This window comes from Pteropus medius, unplaced genomic scaffold, assembly GCF_902729225.1.
Source record: "Pteropus medius unplaced genomic scaffold, Ma_sr-lr_union100, whole genome shotgun sequence".
Taxonomy (NCBI): domain Eukaryota; kingdom Metazoa; phylum Chordata; class Mammalia; order Chiroptera; family Pteropodidae; genus Pteropus; species Pteropus medius.
Window position 1 is genome coordinate 23,618,175 of NW_024347791.1, and position 15,866 is coordinate 23,634,040.

At 34.8% G+C, this 15,866-nt stretch overlaps 1 protein-coding gene and 1 non-coding gene across 4 annotated transcripts in view; both read right to left on the reverse strand.

Moving 5' to 3' along the window:
- Positions 1-4,682: 4,682 nt before the first annotated feature.
- The window catches only part of NSUN3 (NOP2/Sun RNA methyltransferase 3), a 45,642-nt gene continuing 34,458 nt past the window's right edge, over positions 4,683-15,866 (reverse strand). For all 3 annotated transcript variants that reach the window (XM_039878241.1, XM_039878243.1, XM_039878246.1), the window contains one exon: positions 4,683-6,545. In XM_039878241.1, coding sequence (XP_039734175.1) covers positions 6,275-6,545 — 271 coding nt within the window. In that variant the 3' untranslated portion in view covers positions 4,683-6,274. The remainder of the gene's footprint in view (positions 6,546-15,866) is intronic.
- On the reverse strand, positions 8,537-8,641 carry LOC120615325 (small nucleolar RNA U13). The gene has a single exon (XR_005656238.1). It is a non-coding gene; the product is annotated as a small nucleolar RNA U13 (small nucleolar RNA).

Here is a 15,866-nt window from a genome sequence, read left to right on the forward strand (position 1 = left end):
ATTAAGGAGAATGTAATTTTGTGTGTGTGTATACGTGTGATTGTGTGTGTGAGAGTGAGAGTGAGAAAGATACAGATCTCTTACTTGTTTTCAAGAACATGTCAGGATTTTGTTGTAGGAGGAGCCCTTCACCAGCAATATAGAGTGTGGATTGTGAGATTTGAGGTAGCATGTGGAAAGATGAATTAGGGAAGAAATTTAATAGCCCAGATGACCTTAATTAAGGCTATGCCAATAGTACTCGGTAAGAGAACAATAAAAAAAAAATGAATATGACTACCAGGTTTCTAACTTTTGAGGCCAGATGGATGGTGGTGCTTCTAAATAAAATGAGGAGTATGTATCAGCAAATATTAAGGACAGTCACTTTGATGGCCACAATTTTCTGAAGAAACTAGGAGGCAGGGGCATCTTCTGAGAAAAAAGAGGAAAGTGTTTGTATAGGAGAGTTGTATAGGAGAGTTGTAGAGAATAGTGGAAGTTTGGAAAAGTCACTAATGGGAATGATAAAGGAAGCTGGCCAAAGAAGAGCCAAAGTTACTGAGCAGTATAAAAGTCAAGAAAGGCAGGTGAGCATGAATTTGTAATGAAATCAATCTGCACAGGTGTATGAATCCGTAGTGACATTAATCTGCACTGCTATATGATTTTCTTTTATTCCAAACAATGCTCAGCCATTTTGGTATATCAGTAGAGGCATGGGCTATTGTACTGATCTAGAGCTGCAAGTTTAAATATCAGATGCAGTGAAATGTAAGAGTGGGAAGGAGGTGGAAGCACTGTGAGAGAAAGTTTTAAGGCATCAACCATAGGGTTCAGGATCAATAAGAAAAGGAGACCAGCAGATGAAATGAAAGTCTTAGGGGATGAAGATTTAAAAAGTACAGGTATTAAAAAAATTAGATTGAAGTTTCAATGAGAATGACAGAGTAAAAAGCTAGAAAAACAAGGAGGTACTGAGATTAAATTTTCCTAAGAGGAGAAATTCTAGATCTGTGCTATCCAATATGGTAGCGACCAGCCCTATAAAGCTATTTACATTTAAATAGTTACAATTAAAGTTATGTTCCTCAGTCACATTAATCATACTTCAAGGGCTCAATAGCCATGCATGGCTACAATATTGTCCACATTGGACAGGGCAGATAAAACATTTCCATCATGTAGAAAGTCCATTGGAATGTGCCTATAGATAATGCCAAGTTCTAGGGAATGTCTAGAAGTGTGAATTGCTGAAGAGATTGGAGACAAAAGCCATTGAGGAGGTCAGTAAAGGATCAGGAAGGTAGGATACTGGATGGGTTTTCCATAGAGAAGTTGAATTGAGCCTGCGACAGGAGTTCTAATGGAGAAGATATGAGCTAGATGCTAACGTCCTCGTTGACTATAAGGGATGTGACCAGATAGATGAACACATAAACTTTGTTGGAAGTTATAATGTGCTTCCTGTCAGTATACCATAAACCCTTCAGGCCTATCACTGTCCTTTGCTTCTGTATCATGTTCAATTGATTCAGTCTAGACCCTATCCCAGAATGATGTACCAGATCCCACTTAAACCTCTCCTGAACCATTCTCCTGGTTCTTCTGAAACTGTATCAAGTTGTTTCAGCCAACTCAATACTATGGGATGGAAAAGGAAGCTGTTAACTATATGGTCGGGTTAACTAGGTAGTTGAAAATAATGCACACATGGGCATATCTATAGCTTCATATGGAAGATTTAGCATAGATTTGTACTAGAATATATGACAAAAGCATTTTTTAATTGAAGAACATAGGTAGTTTGTGTATGTCTGTTGTATTTATTAAACACATTTGTTATAATCTAAGACTTATACTTTATGATCAAGAGGGATGTCTATCAATGTGGAAATGTGGTATAGCTAGTTATGTTGACTATTATCATTAAACATCACACAGAACAATTTCCATTAACATCAAGCTAGTTGCCACCATGCCCCACTTTCCTTCTGAGTTGGCAGCTATAAGCTGCAAGTCCACAGTAATCCTCTTCTACTAACATCACTTCATGAGTCATCACAAATTCTTTGGTCTTGTTCTTCCATCCCTATGCCAGTGATTACTGTAATTAATACCAGAAGAGAAGAAAGACTGTTTTGGAAAGGTTGTTAACATCTTGTTTGGATGAGTAAATGAAGAATCTTTTGCTCTATAACTTGAGAATTATAAGCTAAAATAAGCCCAGTCCTTCTTTTCTCCTGTCACCAACACTAATCCCTCTCCATTCTTCTCAATATCTACAATTTTACTCTTGTTTTTAAGAACTAGGAAATAGCTGAGTGCTGTAGACTAGTTTCTTATTTTTCAATAGGCTCTATGTTTTTAGTCTCTGTTATTTTTCTAGGTTGTAAAGCTATTTGTGTTATAGGCTCTTCCACAGCAATATACAGCAGGTAATTCCTTTTAACAAGCCATAGCAAGCTTAATTGAGTTATGATGTATACCATCAAATAGCTTCCAGTGAGGCAAACAATCCTTTTTATAAGGTAGCATGCATTTCACACAGTTTCAACATGACTATATCGTTTCATATGACTAAATAATTACTTTCTTCCTTGGTAAAAAGTTACAGAAAGGTATGGAGTTAATATCTGATTGAGCTAATTAAATTTTAAAGAGGTTTATACTCTACTAGGCTTTCCTCCTCCCTAGATTTAGTGAAATCTATTTCTTAAAAAAACTTAGCACTAAATTACAGGTAAATTTTTAAATTTTTTTTTTTTTTTTTACTCAATTGTTCAAGCATTTCCTAATGAGAATCTCAAATCAATTCTTTTTCATTTATTTTAAATGTCATAGAATAATATTAACAGAAATTATTCTGTCAAGATAGTATTTCCTTTTTTTTAAATTAAATGTATCAACGTAACATTGGTTAATAACATCATATAAATTTCAGGTGTAAAGAATGGAAATAAGTGCAGCCACTATGGAAAACAGTATGAAGTTTCCTTTAAAAATTAACACTATAACTACCATATGATCCAAGAATTCCTCTTCTGGGTAATTGCCCCCAAAATATAAAAACATCCTTTCGTTAATTTGTAAAACCTGTGTTTCTGATTCACTCCCAATGACTTTGCAGCCTGAAGCCGTTTCAAATTATGATATTAGTTTTAATGTTTTTAGGACAGATGCTGTCAGGGCTTTCAGCACAAGTAGTGGATTATGAGCAAACATTAGTTAACTTATGAACCTTCATCTGAATACCATTTGGATACCCATGGGACCCGGATGATATTACAGATCCAATGTCAGTCAGTCTGAAGAGGAGCATCAGTAACAAGCATCATCCTTACTTCTCTTCCCAATGCAGCAATAAGTCAAGGAAAAGGAGACTTTCACTGATTTGAATCATATAAATGGGTTGAAAATAAATTGTGCTATCTGTTATATTTGTCCCCAAAGGCAAATTTACCTAACACATAATACAAGTAGTCCCATTCAATTGCATCAAAAGACTTCCTGGCATCTAATAAAATTGTTGCTATTGGTTCCAATTTCCTCTTTGTATTCCAGATGAGTTGTATTAGTTTATGCAGATTATCTGATGTTTATCTCTCAGAATAAGGCCTAGTTGGCTAAGGGCCTATTTGATTTATAATTACTTTAGTCATATAGCAAGTGCTCTGGTACCTATTATTCTATGCCTACCCACATTGTCTAAAAAAATATTTTTCACAGTACTGCTAAGGGCATGAAATCTTGAGTATAAGGCTACATGGATATATGTAATAGGATAAAGGACTACAGACCACCTTGATTTCAAACCATAGACAATATCCGATGCTTTAAAAATTCAGCACAAACCATTTAAATGCATTACATATATTCATAGTCTATTTCTGAAACTAGTGGCTGTTCAGTGTGCTGATGGCAGAGAGAAGTTAATGTGTTGGTAAGCAACCTAAATTTTTATAAAGCTATTTTGAAAATAACTCAATGCCACAGAAAGTAATATCAAGTACTCCTTGCTTTTCAATTGACATTGCAAGGCTGCTCCAAATTCCTATTCTTCGGTTCAGCACCTACAAAGAAAAGGCAGGCACAGAATACCTACCTCCTTGGGAGATTTCTGGGTATTACAGCCACAAGAATTACTTTCTTAGAACATACTCTGAAATATTTCAAAGTTTTTTTTTACCCCAGTATTGACTGATAAACCCTGCGATGCTCTGGGAACAGGGAATTGCACACAAGTAGAAAAGTAAGCAATGGAGAATAAGGGTAAAACCAGCTGATAGTCTTGAGGGTTCCTATAACCTATATGCTGTGAGACAGCATAGTACAGGGAGAAGGGCTTGGCCTTTAGAGCTAGTTTTAATCTTGGATCCATCCATTACTTACCTTGGCAAGCTACAAATAGCACTGAGCTTTTTTCTTAGTCACAGAAGGAGGTTAGAATATTCACTCCTGAAGTTGTTTTAAAGGTCAAAAAAGATAATATGCATAAAGAACTTAATCAAATATTTAATACTCAATAAGGGTTAGCTGTTTTATAATTATTGTTAATAATAAAGTGAGCTATAGAGAGATCTATATATAAATATAGTTGCATTTTTTTCAGTAATCATAAGGAGGTCTAATCTAATAGCATGCTAAGTATTCAGAATAGGCTTCATGGCATTATTTTAGGAAAACAATGACATTCAACACAGTGCATTTTGAAATTTTACTTTGCAATTAACCTACACAGAATAAATGCACTTTTTCAACCTATAGTATCTAAAGACAGGATTTCAAATTGAAAAAACCAACCAATAAGCATACACCAAAAAACAACACAAAAAGTAAAAATATTTCCCATTATCATTAATCTTCTGCATTAACAAAGTATATCTGATTCAATCTAAGAGATCCAGCTTTTCTTTAAACATATTGGTTAGATATAAAGAAAAAATGGCTAATGGCGGAATAAAAGTACAGAAAAAACATTCTTCCTAGGACTCCACAGTTATAGGAGCCCAGTAATACATGCTTGCAAAACGAACAACAGTTAATGAACAAACAGTCTTTAAGTGCACAATTCAAAAGGATTCAACTGCAGAATTTTGTATTTATATAGTCAGAGTTCATTTTTTTTTAAAAAAAAGCTAATTTCCAAAGAGATTCAATCTTTTGAAGTATGCTGCATACTTTTTCTTAATAGTTGGAAAATTATGTTTGGACACTAATTGAAGCAATTTCTACAGAAAACACAGGATCCAAACTTGAAGCTAAAACCCTAAGTACTAAAAGCTAAATCGTCCCAGAATATGTGTAAACAGGAGAGCCACCTAGTAAATGGTATTGGGTTTTAGTAATCATATAATCCATTCTCATTAGGTATCTCCCTCTTGTGCATTAATATGTGACATCATACTCTCATATAACATTTCATAAAAAGCCCCTCCAGATTGCAACTCTAAGATAATCAGATTCTGTAGTGCTCATTATAACTGCAATTATGTAACAAAACTCTCCAAATATAGTTCAGTTATTACAGTTATTAATCATTCTGGTTTTGTTTCGAGTACTTGCTTTATAGCCTGCTGGATAGACTCCATTATTCTACAAGCTGAATGTCGAAGTCAAACATGTGCATGTGAATCTGCTATTCTAATGGCCTTTCAACATAATTTACCCTTTCAATTTGTATTTGTGAATACAAAAAAAGTGGAGAAATAAAGCTTGTGTCAATAGAATCACTGACCTTTGCAGTAAACAGAAGACAGTCCTTAACAAAAAACAACTTAGCAAATAAGAAACTTATTTTTCTAGAACTAGAAATAGTGCTTAAGAAGTTAAGTCTCAGAATACCAATCAGTTCTTAAAGAAAAGGGGGTAAAAGCTCTGAAAGAGTCTGTATATTTTGTAACGATAAAAATAAGAGAGCCAGCAAATGTGCATTTTTAAAGGTTCAAAGTACCAACATCACGGATAAAATATATTTCTACACATCTTATGCATAAAACCATATAGATTAATTTAACTACAAAATGCCAAGTAAAAGACAGCAGATTTATTACACAGAACAAACACCATCTGTACCATCTTAAATCATCGCTATAGATATATTTCTAGGAAAAACATATACCCAGAAAATTCTCAAGCCTAAATTCTGAAATGCTAAAGTATTGTATTAACTAAATAGGATTACAAATAGACTCAGAAAAAGTAACATCACAATTATTTAAATGTTAACATGTAGAGAGCCCAGAAAAATAAATGTAATACATTGATATAGTTTACAAAATGTACATCACCAATATCATATAGTCCACGATTTTTTCAATTTGGCCACATACATTGGGCCCCAGGCTTTGCCCCTCTCTGGAATCACCAAGAGCCCACATTCCTGGCCAGTGGGTGCGAATGTGAAGTCTTGGGAGCAAGTCCTTGCCATTTCCTTAATGTCCACAGGTGTCATGTTACTGTGGGAGTTTAGAATTTCATTGATCACATCTTGATTTTCTGCCTTGGAAAGTGTGCATGTAGAGTACACAAGTAACCCTCCAGGACGTAAGGCCTTAACTGCAGACCTGCACGTAATTAGGAAAATTAATTAGATTGGTTAGGTGCATTAAAAGCAAACTACAGGGTCTGAAGGAAAGGAAGCTTGCATACTTGACACTAACCTTACCCAGACTCAGACTGCAATAACTCTGAATGTTTTCTAGCCTTACAACTATTTCTAATGTATCCTTGGATGACTAGGAAAATGGTAATCAGATCAATCAACACAGGTAAGACAGAGAGGATGTCTGGTTCATTGTTTTGTTCTTTAAAGGACAAGAAGGTGGGGGGAGAGCATGGAATAATGGGTTTGTCTTTGAATATATTGAGTGGTTCCAGTGGGTAGGTGGAAAGGAGCATCTAACCTTCAGGAAGGTGGTTAGGGCTCAGTGGCAGTGGATAGCATGGGAAAAAATAGGATTTCCCAGGAAAAGTTTAAAAAAAAAAAACAAAAAACAAGAAACAGTGGACTAAATACAGACTCTCAGAGAATGCCTATACTTAAAAGGAGGCGGAATTTAGAAAATTAAGATTTCACCAGATTTAAGTGTCGCTTTAGGGAAAAGATGGGAAGAAAGGTTTTTATTGTTGTTGCTGTTGTTGTTGTTGTTGTTTTTAAGTAGAAGACTTGCACATAAATGTAAATGCAGATCCAAGAGAAGAATAGTCCCAGGCTTCAGACTGTAAATGAAAGCATTAGCTTTAGAAAAGATGGGGTTCATCTCCTCATCTGAAACAACTTGGGAGCATGAACAGAGAAGCAGGATATTTTAAGGTAAATGAAAGTTCATGATAGCCTTGATAATAAGAGTGAAATGGGATGCAAGGTCATCTACTGAGACATAAAACCAGAAAAGTTTTAGTCTTGTTGCTCTGGTGAAAACCCTAGAACAATTAGTAATCAAGAACTTCTTTAAAAAAAATCATGTTCTAGAATTTCTACTGGATTTAAGAGTACAGTCCACCCCATGTCTCACATCTATATTTAAATGACTAGAGCACATCCCAATAACTGAAGTTTATAATGAAGAGCTACCTGGCAAAAAAGCATTTGCAGATGTGATTTAATTAAGGCTCTTAGATGGGAAGATTATCCTGGATTATCTCAGTGGGCCCAACATAATCACAAAGATCATTATAAATGGAAACGAGAAGCAGGATGAGTCAGAGAAAGAAAGGTGATGACTGAAGCTAAGGCTGAAATAACAGGATTGCTGGCCAAAGGCCATGAATGTGGGATGCTTCCAGAAGATGGAAAAGGTAAGGAAATCATTCTTCCTGTCTTAGTCCTCTCAGGCTGCTATTAAGAAAATACCTTAGACTGGGTAGCTGAAACAATAAACAACTATTTCTCATAGTCTTGGAGGTTGAGAATTCCCAAGATCAAGGCACTGGCAGGTATGACATATGGTGAGGACCTGCTTCCTGGTTCACAGATGGCTGTTGTGTCCTTGCATGGCAGAAGAGGCAAGGGAGCTCTCTGGGATCTACTTTTAAAAGGGCACTAATCTCATTCATGAGGGTTCCACTTTCATAAACTAGTCACCTCCCAAAGTCCCTATTACCTAATGTCATCACCTTTGGGGTTAACAGTTCAATATATATATTTGGGGGGGGAGGGGCACAAGCATTCAGTTTCTAGCACACCTCTAGAGCCTTCAGAAGGAATTATAACTCTCCCAGCACTTTGATTTTGAACTCCTGACCTCCAGAAGTATAAGATAATACATTCATGTTATTTGAAACCACTGTTTGTAGTAATTTATTATAGCAGCGATAAGAAACTAATACACACTTAGTGATGGCATTTTAATTTTTTTCACATTGATATATTAAGGCATTGGTAGATGCTAAATTTTGCTAAAATTGTTTAAGTTACAACACTCATTTTGGATCACTTTCTACTGACTATAGCAATGGATATAAGATTTTCTTTAAAAAAAGATTACTAGCTATGCAAGGGATATATACAGATTTGAATGCAGATATCTTTTTTTTTTTTCTTTTTTCCCTCTCATGTCAGACGAGTACTGTGCCCAGGTTGTAACAAGGTTTGAGGGAGGCACCATCTCACACAACAGTTTGAATACCTGATCATTGCACTTATGAACCACAAAAGGATCGAACACAGATATCTTCAAACTCCCAATAAAGGAATTTTTTTGATTTTCATTCCACAATTAGCAAAGCCAATGCCTGAAGTATAATTTTTTCTCATTACAGCTGTACAAAAGTACATAGAAGCTTTATCATTTATAAACAATATGTTCTTGGTTTGATGCAAATTTAAATTAATTTCTATAATGTTGCCAATGTTGGCTGATTTTTCTGCTTTGTTTTCATTCCGACATTTATAATTTATCTTTCTAAAATTAGGTTGGTATAACTTAACTGGTCATATTTTCAAAACAAGGAAACTGTATGTGGCAACACAAAGGGCTTTTTTTTACAAATTGGGTTAATCTCAACATCCTGCAGCAAAATGTTAGGGATTCCTGTCCAATTGTTCTGGTTTTGCTGCTGGTGACTGTTCTTTAAATACTAGTTTTGTCCTTTTGCTGGAAGTAGATTTGAATTTCAAAATACCATAATTTTGTATTCAAAAATCAAGAAAAACAGGCAATGTGGGGGAAAAAAGAACTCATTTCCAAGGTTCACACAGCCAAGACTTTTCTACACTGAAAATTATTTTATGCCACAGAAGGCTTTTATCTCATGAATTGAAATAGTCCACATTGAGATCCACCACTGGTTTTGCACAAAGTATAAATCTATCTCTATAATTAGCATTTATCAATATGCATAAGAGTTTCTTCACTTTTGATACATAAATGACAACAGGTACTCAATTTTAGTTAAGGCTCGAGTATTTAACAAGTCTATAATCAAATTAGTTTAATGATTTAAAAAACTTACTGCTGGTATTGGGATTCTAATAAAAATTAAAAGATATTTAGTATGTGTTTTAACAGTATACTAAATGAAAACGCATACCTAAAATATAAGTACCCAAATATGCAGTACTCTGCCCACTCTAGTAGTGTCTAGGATAAATAATCTGCTTCCATAACGATTCACACATATTTTGAAACAGTCCATCAAAACCAAGCTGTTATTAAGTTTCCACCAAATTATTAAAAAAAAAAAAACTATATGAGTATTTTCAGAACAGTTAGACACAGTAGGATGTGAGAAGGATCGTGTTGCTTCAGAAGAAAAATGATAAGAATGAAAGAAAGGTATTGCTTAGTAGTTCTTAACAAGCCCACTAAGTAATTTAAAATTCTGGAGGGTGAAAAAACAATTTAAAAGTTAGAGGGACATAAATAATAGTAATAAACTGGCAAAGTCATGATAACGACTATATAAAAAGATAAGTCAAGATTAGAGAAGAAAAACAAGACATTGGATCTGGGTTCTAGTAGAAGGCAAAAGGGTTCTTTATGCCTGTATAAATTTCCATACCATGAAAAGTTATTATTATTTTTTTTAATAAGAGGAATAAAAACGAAACAACTAAGCAGCATGAATTTGGCATAAGAGTATCCTCCCCTAGCCTTCAAATGAGTGTTCCCCTCAGCTTCTCAATGACTGTTTCATGGCTTAACAAGATCCTGAACAATGGGTAATTTTTCACCTGTGCAATACCACTAACTATATTGCATGAAATTACTAAAAACCAAGTAGTATTAAGATTGGCATTATTTACCATTGAACTATAAATGATGACAGAGAGTTAGAAGAGCTTTCTAATCATACCAATAGAAGGTAGAAAAAGATGTCATGACTATAATAAATGAAGCAAAAGTATTATTTTGATCAATTAGGTAAAAGCAAACCTAATATTTTAAAATTAAATGGAAACTAGTAGACATTATCTTAGGTTTTATATATTATTCAATACACAATGTTCAAGTGTAATGCAGAGCTAGGGGGAGTCCTTCAAAGGAAGTAGAATTACCACATAATACAATCCCTCCATCATTCCCCTGAAGTATCTATATTCCCCTCAGAAACTTCCTAAGTGCTGATCAGGCTTACCCATACTTAAAATATGAAATAAGATTCTATCTCACAACACTGCTGTAGGAAATAAAGCTGATCTTGATTAATAATAAAGCATAAAATAGAATGAGAAATACTTTTGCCCTAAGTACTCGTAACAGAGAAAAAGAATGATGGCTTTCTTGCCACAGAACATATGCCAGATACCCTGTCACTTTATGGCAGATACTGTCTGTACAAATTTCTCCAAATCTCTGGTTGTCTTTCACTATATTATGGAATAGGCTGAAATCCATTCTGTGCTTGAACCACTTAGTCAATAAAGCAGATAAAAACAGAACAAAACATATTCTAAAAAAAGAAACCATTAAATAGAATATAATGTTAAATTAAAACTTCCCCATTTATAAACAGAAAACCTTAATGAAATTTTGGCAGTTCACAGAGTATACCTGAATGGTACTTCAGGTCTACTATCTCTGATATACCACTGTGAAACCCAAAAAAAGCTCTGTGACTTCCAGTCTTTTCTTAAGTTCGTGACCGACTCATTTGGCCTCAAAATCTTATCTAAGTTGATGTAAAGTTATTTATGGTCAAGACTTAGCCCCTGTGGTATAACTATTCATATGTTTTGCTGAAAACATACTAACATTCAATTAAAAGATGTTGCCCCAAACACTACTGGAGGAAGTGGGTGACATGATATACCACATATATATTTTGTTACCTTTTTTAAATTAAAAAAAAAAAATGGAATTCTGAAACACATCTGGCCTCAAAAGTTTTGAATAAGATTTTGGACTTGTATTTTAGATTCAAATGAGTTATGATGCAAAGCTATTTAAATATATTCTGTACTACATGTATGTGATAAACTAGTCACAGTAATCTGATGAAAGCTTAATTTAATTATTTTTAAAAGTAAACCATTTAAATGTAACTTTAAAAAGCATCGGATAGACACATCTGCAGTCTATATGCAGGAGTCCATTAGTGTTTTCTTATTCTAACATAAAGAAGGAAAACTAGATTGTTTCATATTCTCTCAATACAATCAGGCTTCCATCCCACCTCCCCAAAATACACTGTATGTTTGTATTTTACAGAACGCTATGTACAATCAATAATAAAGCCTTTTTTTCCCCCCAGGAGTTCATTTCATCATTTTGTTCAGCGCTTTTCACTGAATTTCTCCATCCATGAAAGATCTGCTTAGTGAAAAAGAGAGACTCAGGTCCCAAGAGTCACTTAAGATACTGGCTTAGAAATAAGATGAGAAAGTGTTGCTTTCCCAGCACAAGAAGAGAGACCACCTTTACATTTCTAGACTAGTCCATGTAACTTTCCAACTATCAATAAGTAAAATATAATGACCCAGGAAAACAAAAGAAAAATATCACATAATTTTAATACCTTGAAAAAAAATTACCTTAATAAAAGCAGAAGTTTAATGACTTGAAAGAAACTAAGCCAACAAACATATGAAAAACTAAAACATCTTGAAACCCGACAGCTATCAAAGTTCCAAAGGGAGGGTATTTCCAACTTGATGAAAATTGAAAACTTGATGCAGGTGTCCTGTTGTTCCTATGGTAAATCTCTGAGTCTCAGAGAATGTTATTTTTATAAATGGCTATTAAAACAACCTAACACATTTTAAAAATATAAATTCCACTTTTCTGGTCTATTCTTCTGGCTCTTGAATAGAAATTTAGCATTGTGTTGGGAGGGTCAGTGTTAATTAGATCACTAAATTGAACTATTTTCTGCATTTAAAAAGCATAAGCCCAAATTATAGAAAACAATCAGCACAGCAATGGTGCCATCTTTTGACCAATGTAGAAAGTGATTTTTCTCCCCTTTTCATTAATTCCTCATGACTTCACATCAGGAGATACACAACTTCTTGTTATATTTCCCTTGTAACATGTTTGAAGTCACAGTCATTGTCTCTCCTATAAGAATTTCTGATGCAGAAGTAAAGCAATCACAGATATCTGTTCTCTTGAAAAATTCAGATTATAGCTAAACTTTCCTATGATTAATATATTTATTCTTCATCTTTCTTCCTGTCCCTTCTATCACCATTAAAGCATCAAGGCAACAGCTACCATTCTTTCAGATGTAAATACAGGCAAGCAATAAAGTAAAACAGACTTACAGATTCCTTTATTGCCACAACATTAGCAAGCTAATCCCCCCCATCTTAGAAGCTCTAACAATAAACATTTTTAAAATCAAGTAATACTGTAGTAATCTCAAAAATTTTAAATGAGTATAGGAGCATCAATCCTGCAACTGGTTCCTTGTAAGCATTTAAGATTTAATTAATGTTTCAGAGTTTCTATATAAGGGTACTTTATAAGGTCACTTGAAACCTATGTAAAAAGTTATATAATTATTAGTGTAAAAAATGCATAAAAATTACTGGCAATCTTTGTATCTTACTGCTCAAATGACAAACTAAATCCAAAACTGAAAAGGTGAAATGCTTACAGAGGACACTGCACACACAGCACATAATTCTCCATGAAGAAATACTTTCTTGTAGAGAGGGGGGAGGGAAGGGAGGGGAGGGGGAGGGAGAGAAGAGAATATTCCTGAATCAACAGAAATGTGGATTTGGTCCAGGAATCAAATAAGACACTGTTCCTGTGTTAACGGACTGAAGGACAAGTGATCAGCCTAATTAATGTTATGTTTATTTGGTGCTTAATTCAAAGAGCACTTCACACATGGAGTTTTAATAAAACCTTATGAGGTACACAGGGCAAATAGACTGACCCAGTTTATCAGATGGGAGTCACAAAGACTCCGTGACTTGCCTAAAGTTACACAGCCAATTAATGAAGCACAAAGACTGTCACCCTGGTATAATACCAGGAAAAGGACCACAAGGTTTGCCAATGCTATATACTCTGAAATAAGTATTATCACTGCTGAAGTAAGTATGGAATCTGGGGCAATAAGGCAGAGGATACTGCATACATACATTTCATCATCCCAATTGTCCCAAATACTCATGAAGGTAAAGAATAACTATGTACTTTTAGGTACTTTTAACATAACGAACTAAGAATTAATACGTCTGAAGCTATGACCGGAGAACCTTGGCTACCCTCTCTTTTTATAGCACATACAACCTTTACCTATTAAAGTGCCATTGCACAGAATTTATGGTGAGGTAAATGAAACACCTCACATTAAGACATAATTTGAATCTTTTCATCACAGACTGACATCTAAATCATGGTTTTAAAGAATTTTAACAAATAAGACTCAATGGTTAGATATCAAAGGTGGTTACTCCATTAAAATTCCAAATAATCTGGAGTAATTTGGTAATTATTCCAAATTCCAAACTATCTGGTAATTCATTTAATCGAATTGTTTCCACAACTCTAAAAGGTACATAAAAATATGTTTCCTCAGAAGCTTTTTGATAAAACGAGTATAAAGCCAGCCCAAGCTAAAAGGCTTATTTTCATCCTACTATACTATTGGATTCTGTCATTCATTCTCAACTTCAAGAAACTTTTTCCCACTTTGGCTTTCTGGACATGACTCTTTCTTTGTTCATCATTTACTTCTCTGAAGTTCCCTTTTGGCCTCCTCAGACACCTTTCTTCTTCCCATCCCTTAAATATCAGTTTTCTCTATAACTTTATCCTTAGTTTATCTTCTTAAAGTTTTTTCCTAGATGTTTTACACGTTATTTCATTTGATCTATTAAGTTTTGAGACATGAATTATTATTCACACTTTGCAGAAGAAAAGACGAAGGCAAGAGTGTTAAGCAACTTTTACAAGTCCACTCAGTTACTAAGTGTCCAAAAGAGGATTCAAATTTGGGAACTAAAGCTGTACATCATATGCTCTTAACCGCAGTTATCCTTGACACCTACTTTCCCTTCCCACTCTAAAGCCAATCAATCACCAAATTCTATTAATTCTTCATTGAAAATATCTTGCAAATCTGATGACATATGTCTATTCCCCTCCCATTCATTCACTTGAGGCTTTTGTCATTTATTTCTTCTGTAAAATCTTTCAAATTGGTTTTCTTGATAAAGGATTTTCTTGTTAATTTTCTTTGCTTCCTCCAGTGTCATCTGATCAAGGAATTTTCCAACTAGTAATAGATACTTCTAATTGCTCTTCAATATTTGTTCTCACTTCCTTCAGTAGTAATGAGATTTTTAATTGGGCACAGCTAAGGCTAATTTCCTAAGCTGCCTTTCACTAAAGGTAATCCTGACTAAGTCTGACCCATGAGATGTGAGTGAAAGTAATGTGAGGTACACTCTTTTGCTCCTTCCTACTTGGAATGCAGATTAAATAGCAAGAGCTGGAATTCCCACCCTGGACCATGAGTTGAAAGATAAATGGGGCCTGGATCCCTGATGGTGGAGTCAGGCAATCAAATGATGGCCAGAACAACCCCAGGAAGCCCACTCAGACTTTCACTTAAGTTACTATTGTTTTGAGTCTCTCTTTGTTTCTTTCTCTATGTTATATTAGAAGATAAATTATCTTAACTGATACTGAATTTGGCACCAAATGTAGTTACTTTAGCAACACCTAAAATGCAGAACTGGCTTAGTAAGCAAGCAATAGGGGACAAAGTCAAACAAATAGTACAGACTAGAAAGCCAGTGAATACTAATTTTCTGTATCAACTTAGCTGGGCCATGGTGTCCAGATATTTGGTTAAACATTATTCTGGGTGTTTCTGTGGGGTTATTTTCAGAAAAAATAGCCATTTAAATTGGTGGACTTTGAGTAAAGCAGAATGCCCTCTCTAATGAGGGTAGGCTCCATCCAGTCAGCTGAAGGCCTGAAAAGAACAAAAGACTGACTCCCTTGAACAGGAAGGAATATTGCTAGCAGATATCCTTTGAACCTGACCCACAATAACGACTCTTCTCTGGATCTCCAGCCTGCTGGCCCATCATTCAAATTGGAGAACCCTAATACAGCCAATAGCCCTTATTATACCATGGAAAAAACTTAATAAAACCATTGGTTATGATATCTTAGAAAACAGATCATGTGCTTATATAACTCTAGGGTGAATAGAAGAAAATCTCAAAACGTTAGTGTGTGTTAATGAGAGAAGGCTCAGGATAGATCTTGGGAAATTGGAAACAGAGATGGAAGGAGTGAAGCTCTACCAAGGATGTCTGTCTGCCTGTGGATTATAACCTAAATTGACTTAATAATTCAGTAATTTGGGCCTGATAGGGTTGGGAAAGTCAACAGATTCTGTGCCCCAAAGTGAAGCAGTGGTAAAAAGTTATCCCTGAAGAGGTAGCTCTTACAGAGGTGGTCTCAAGCCTT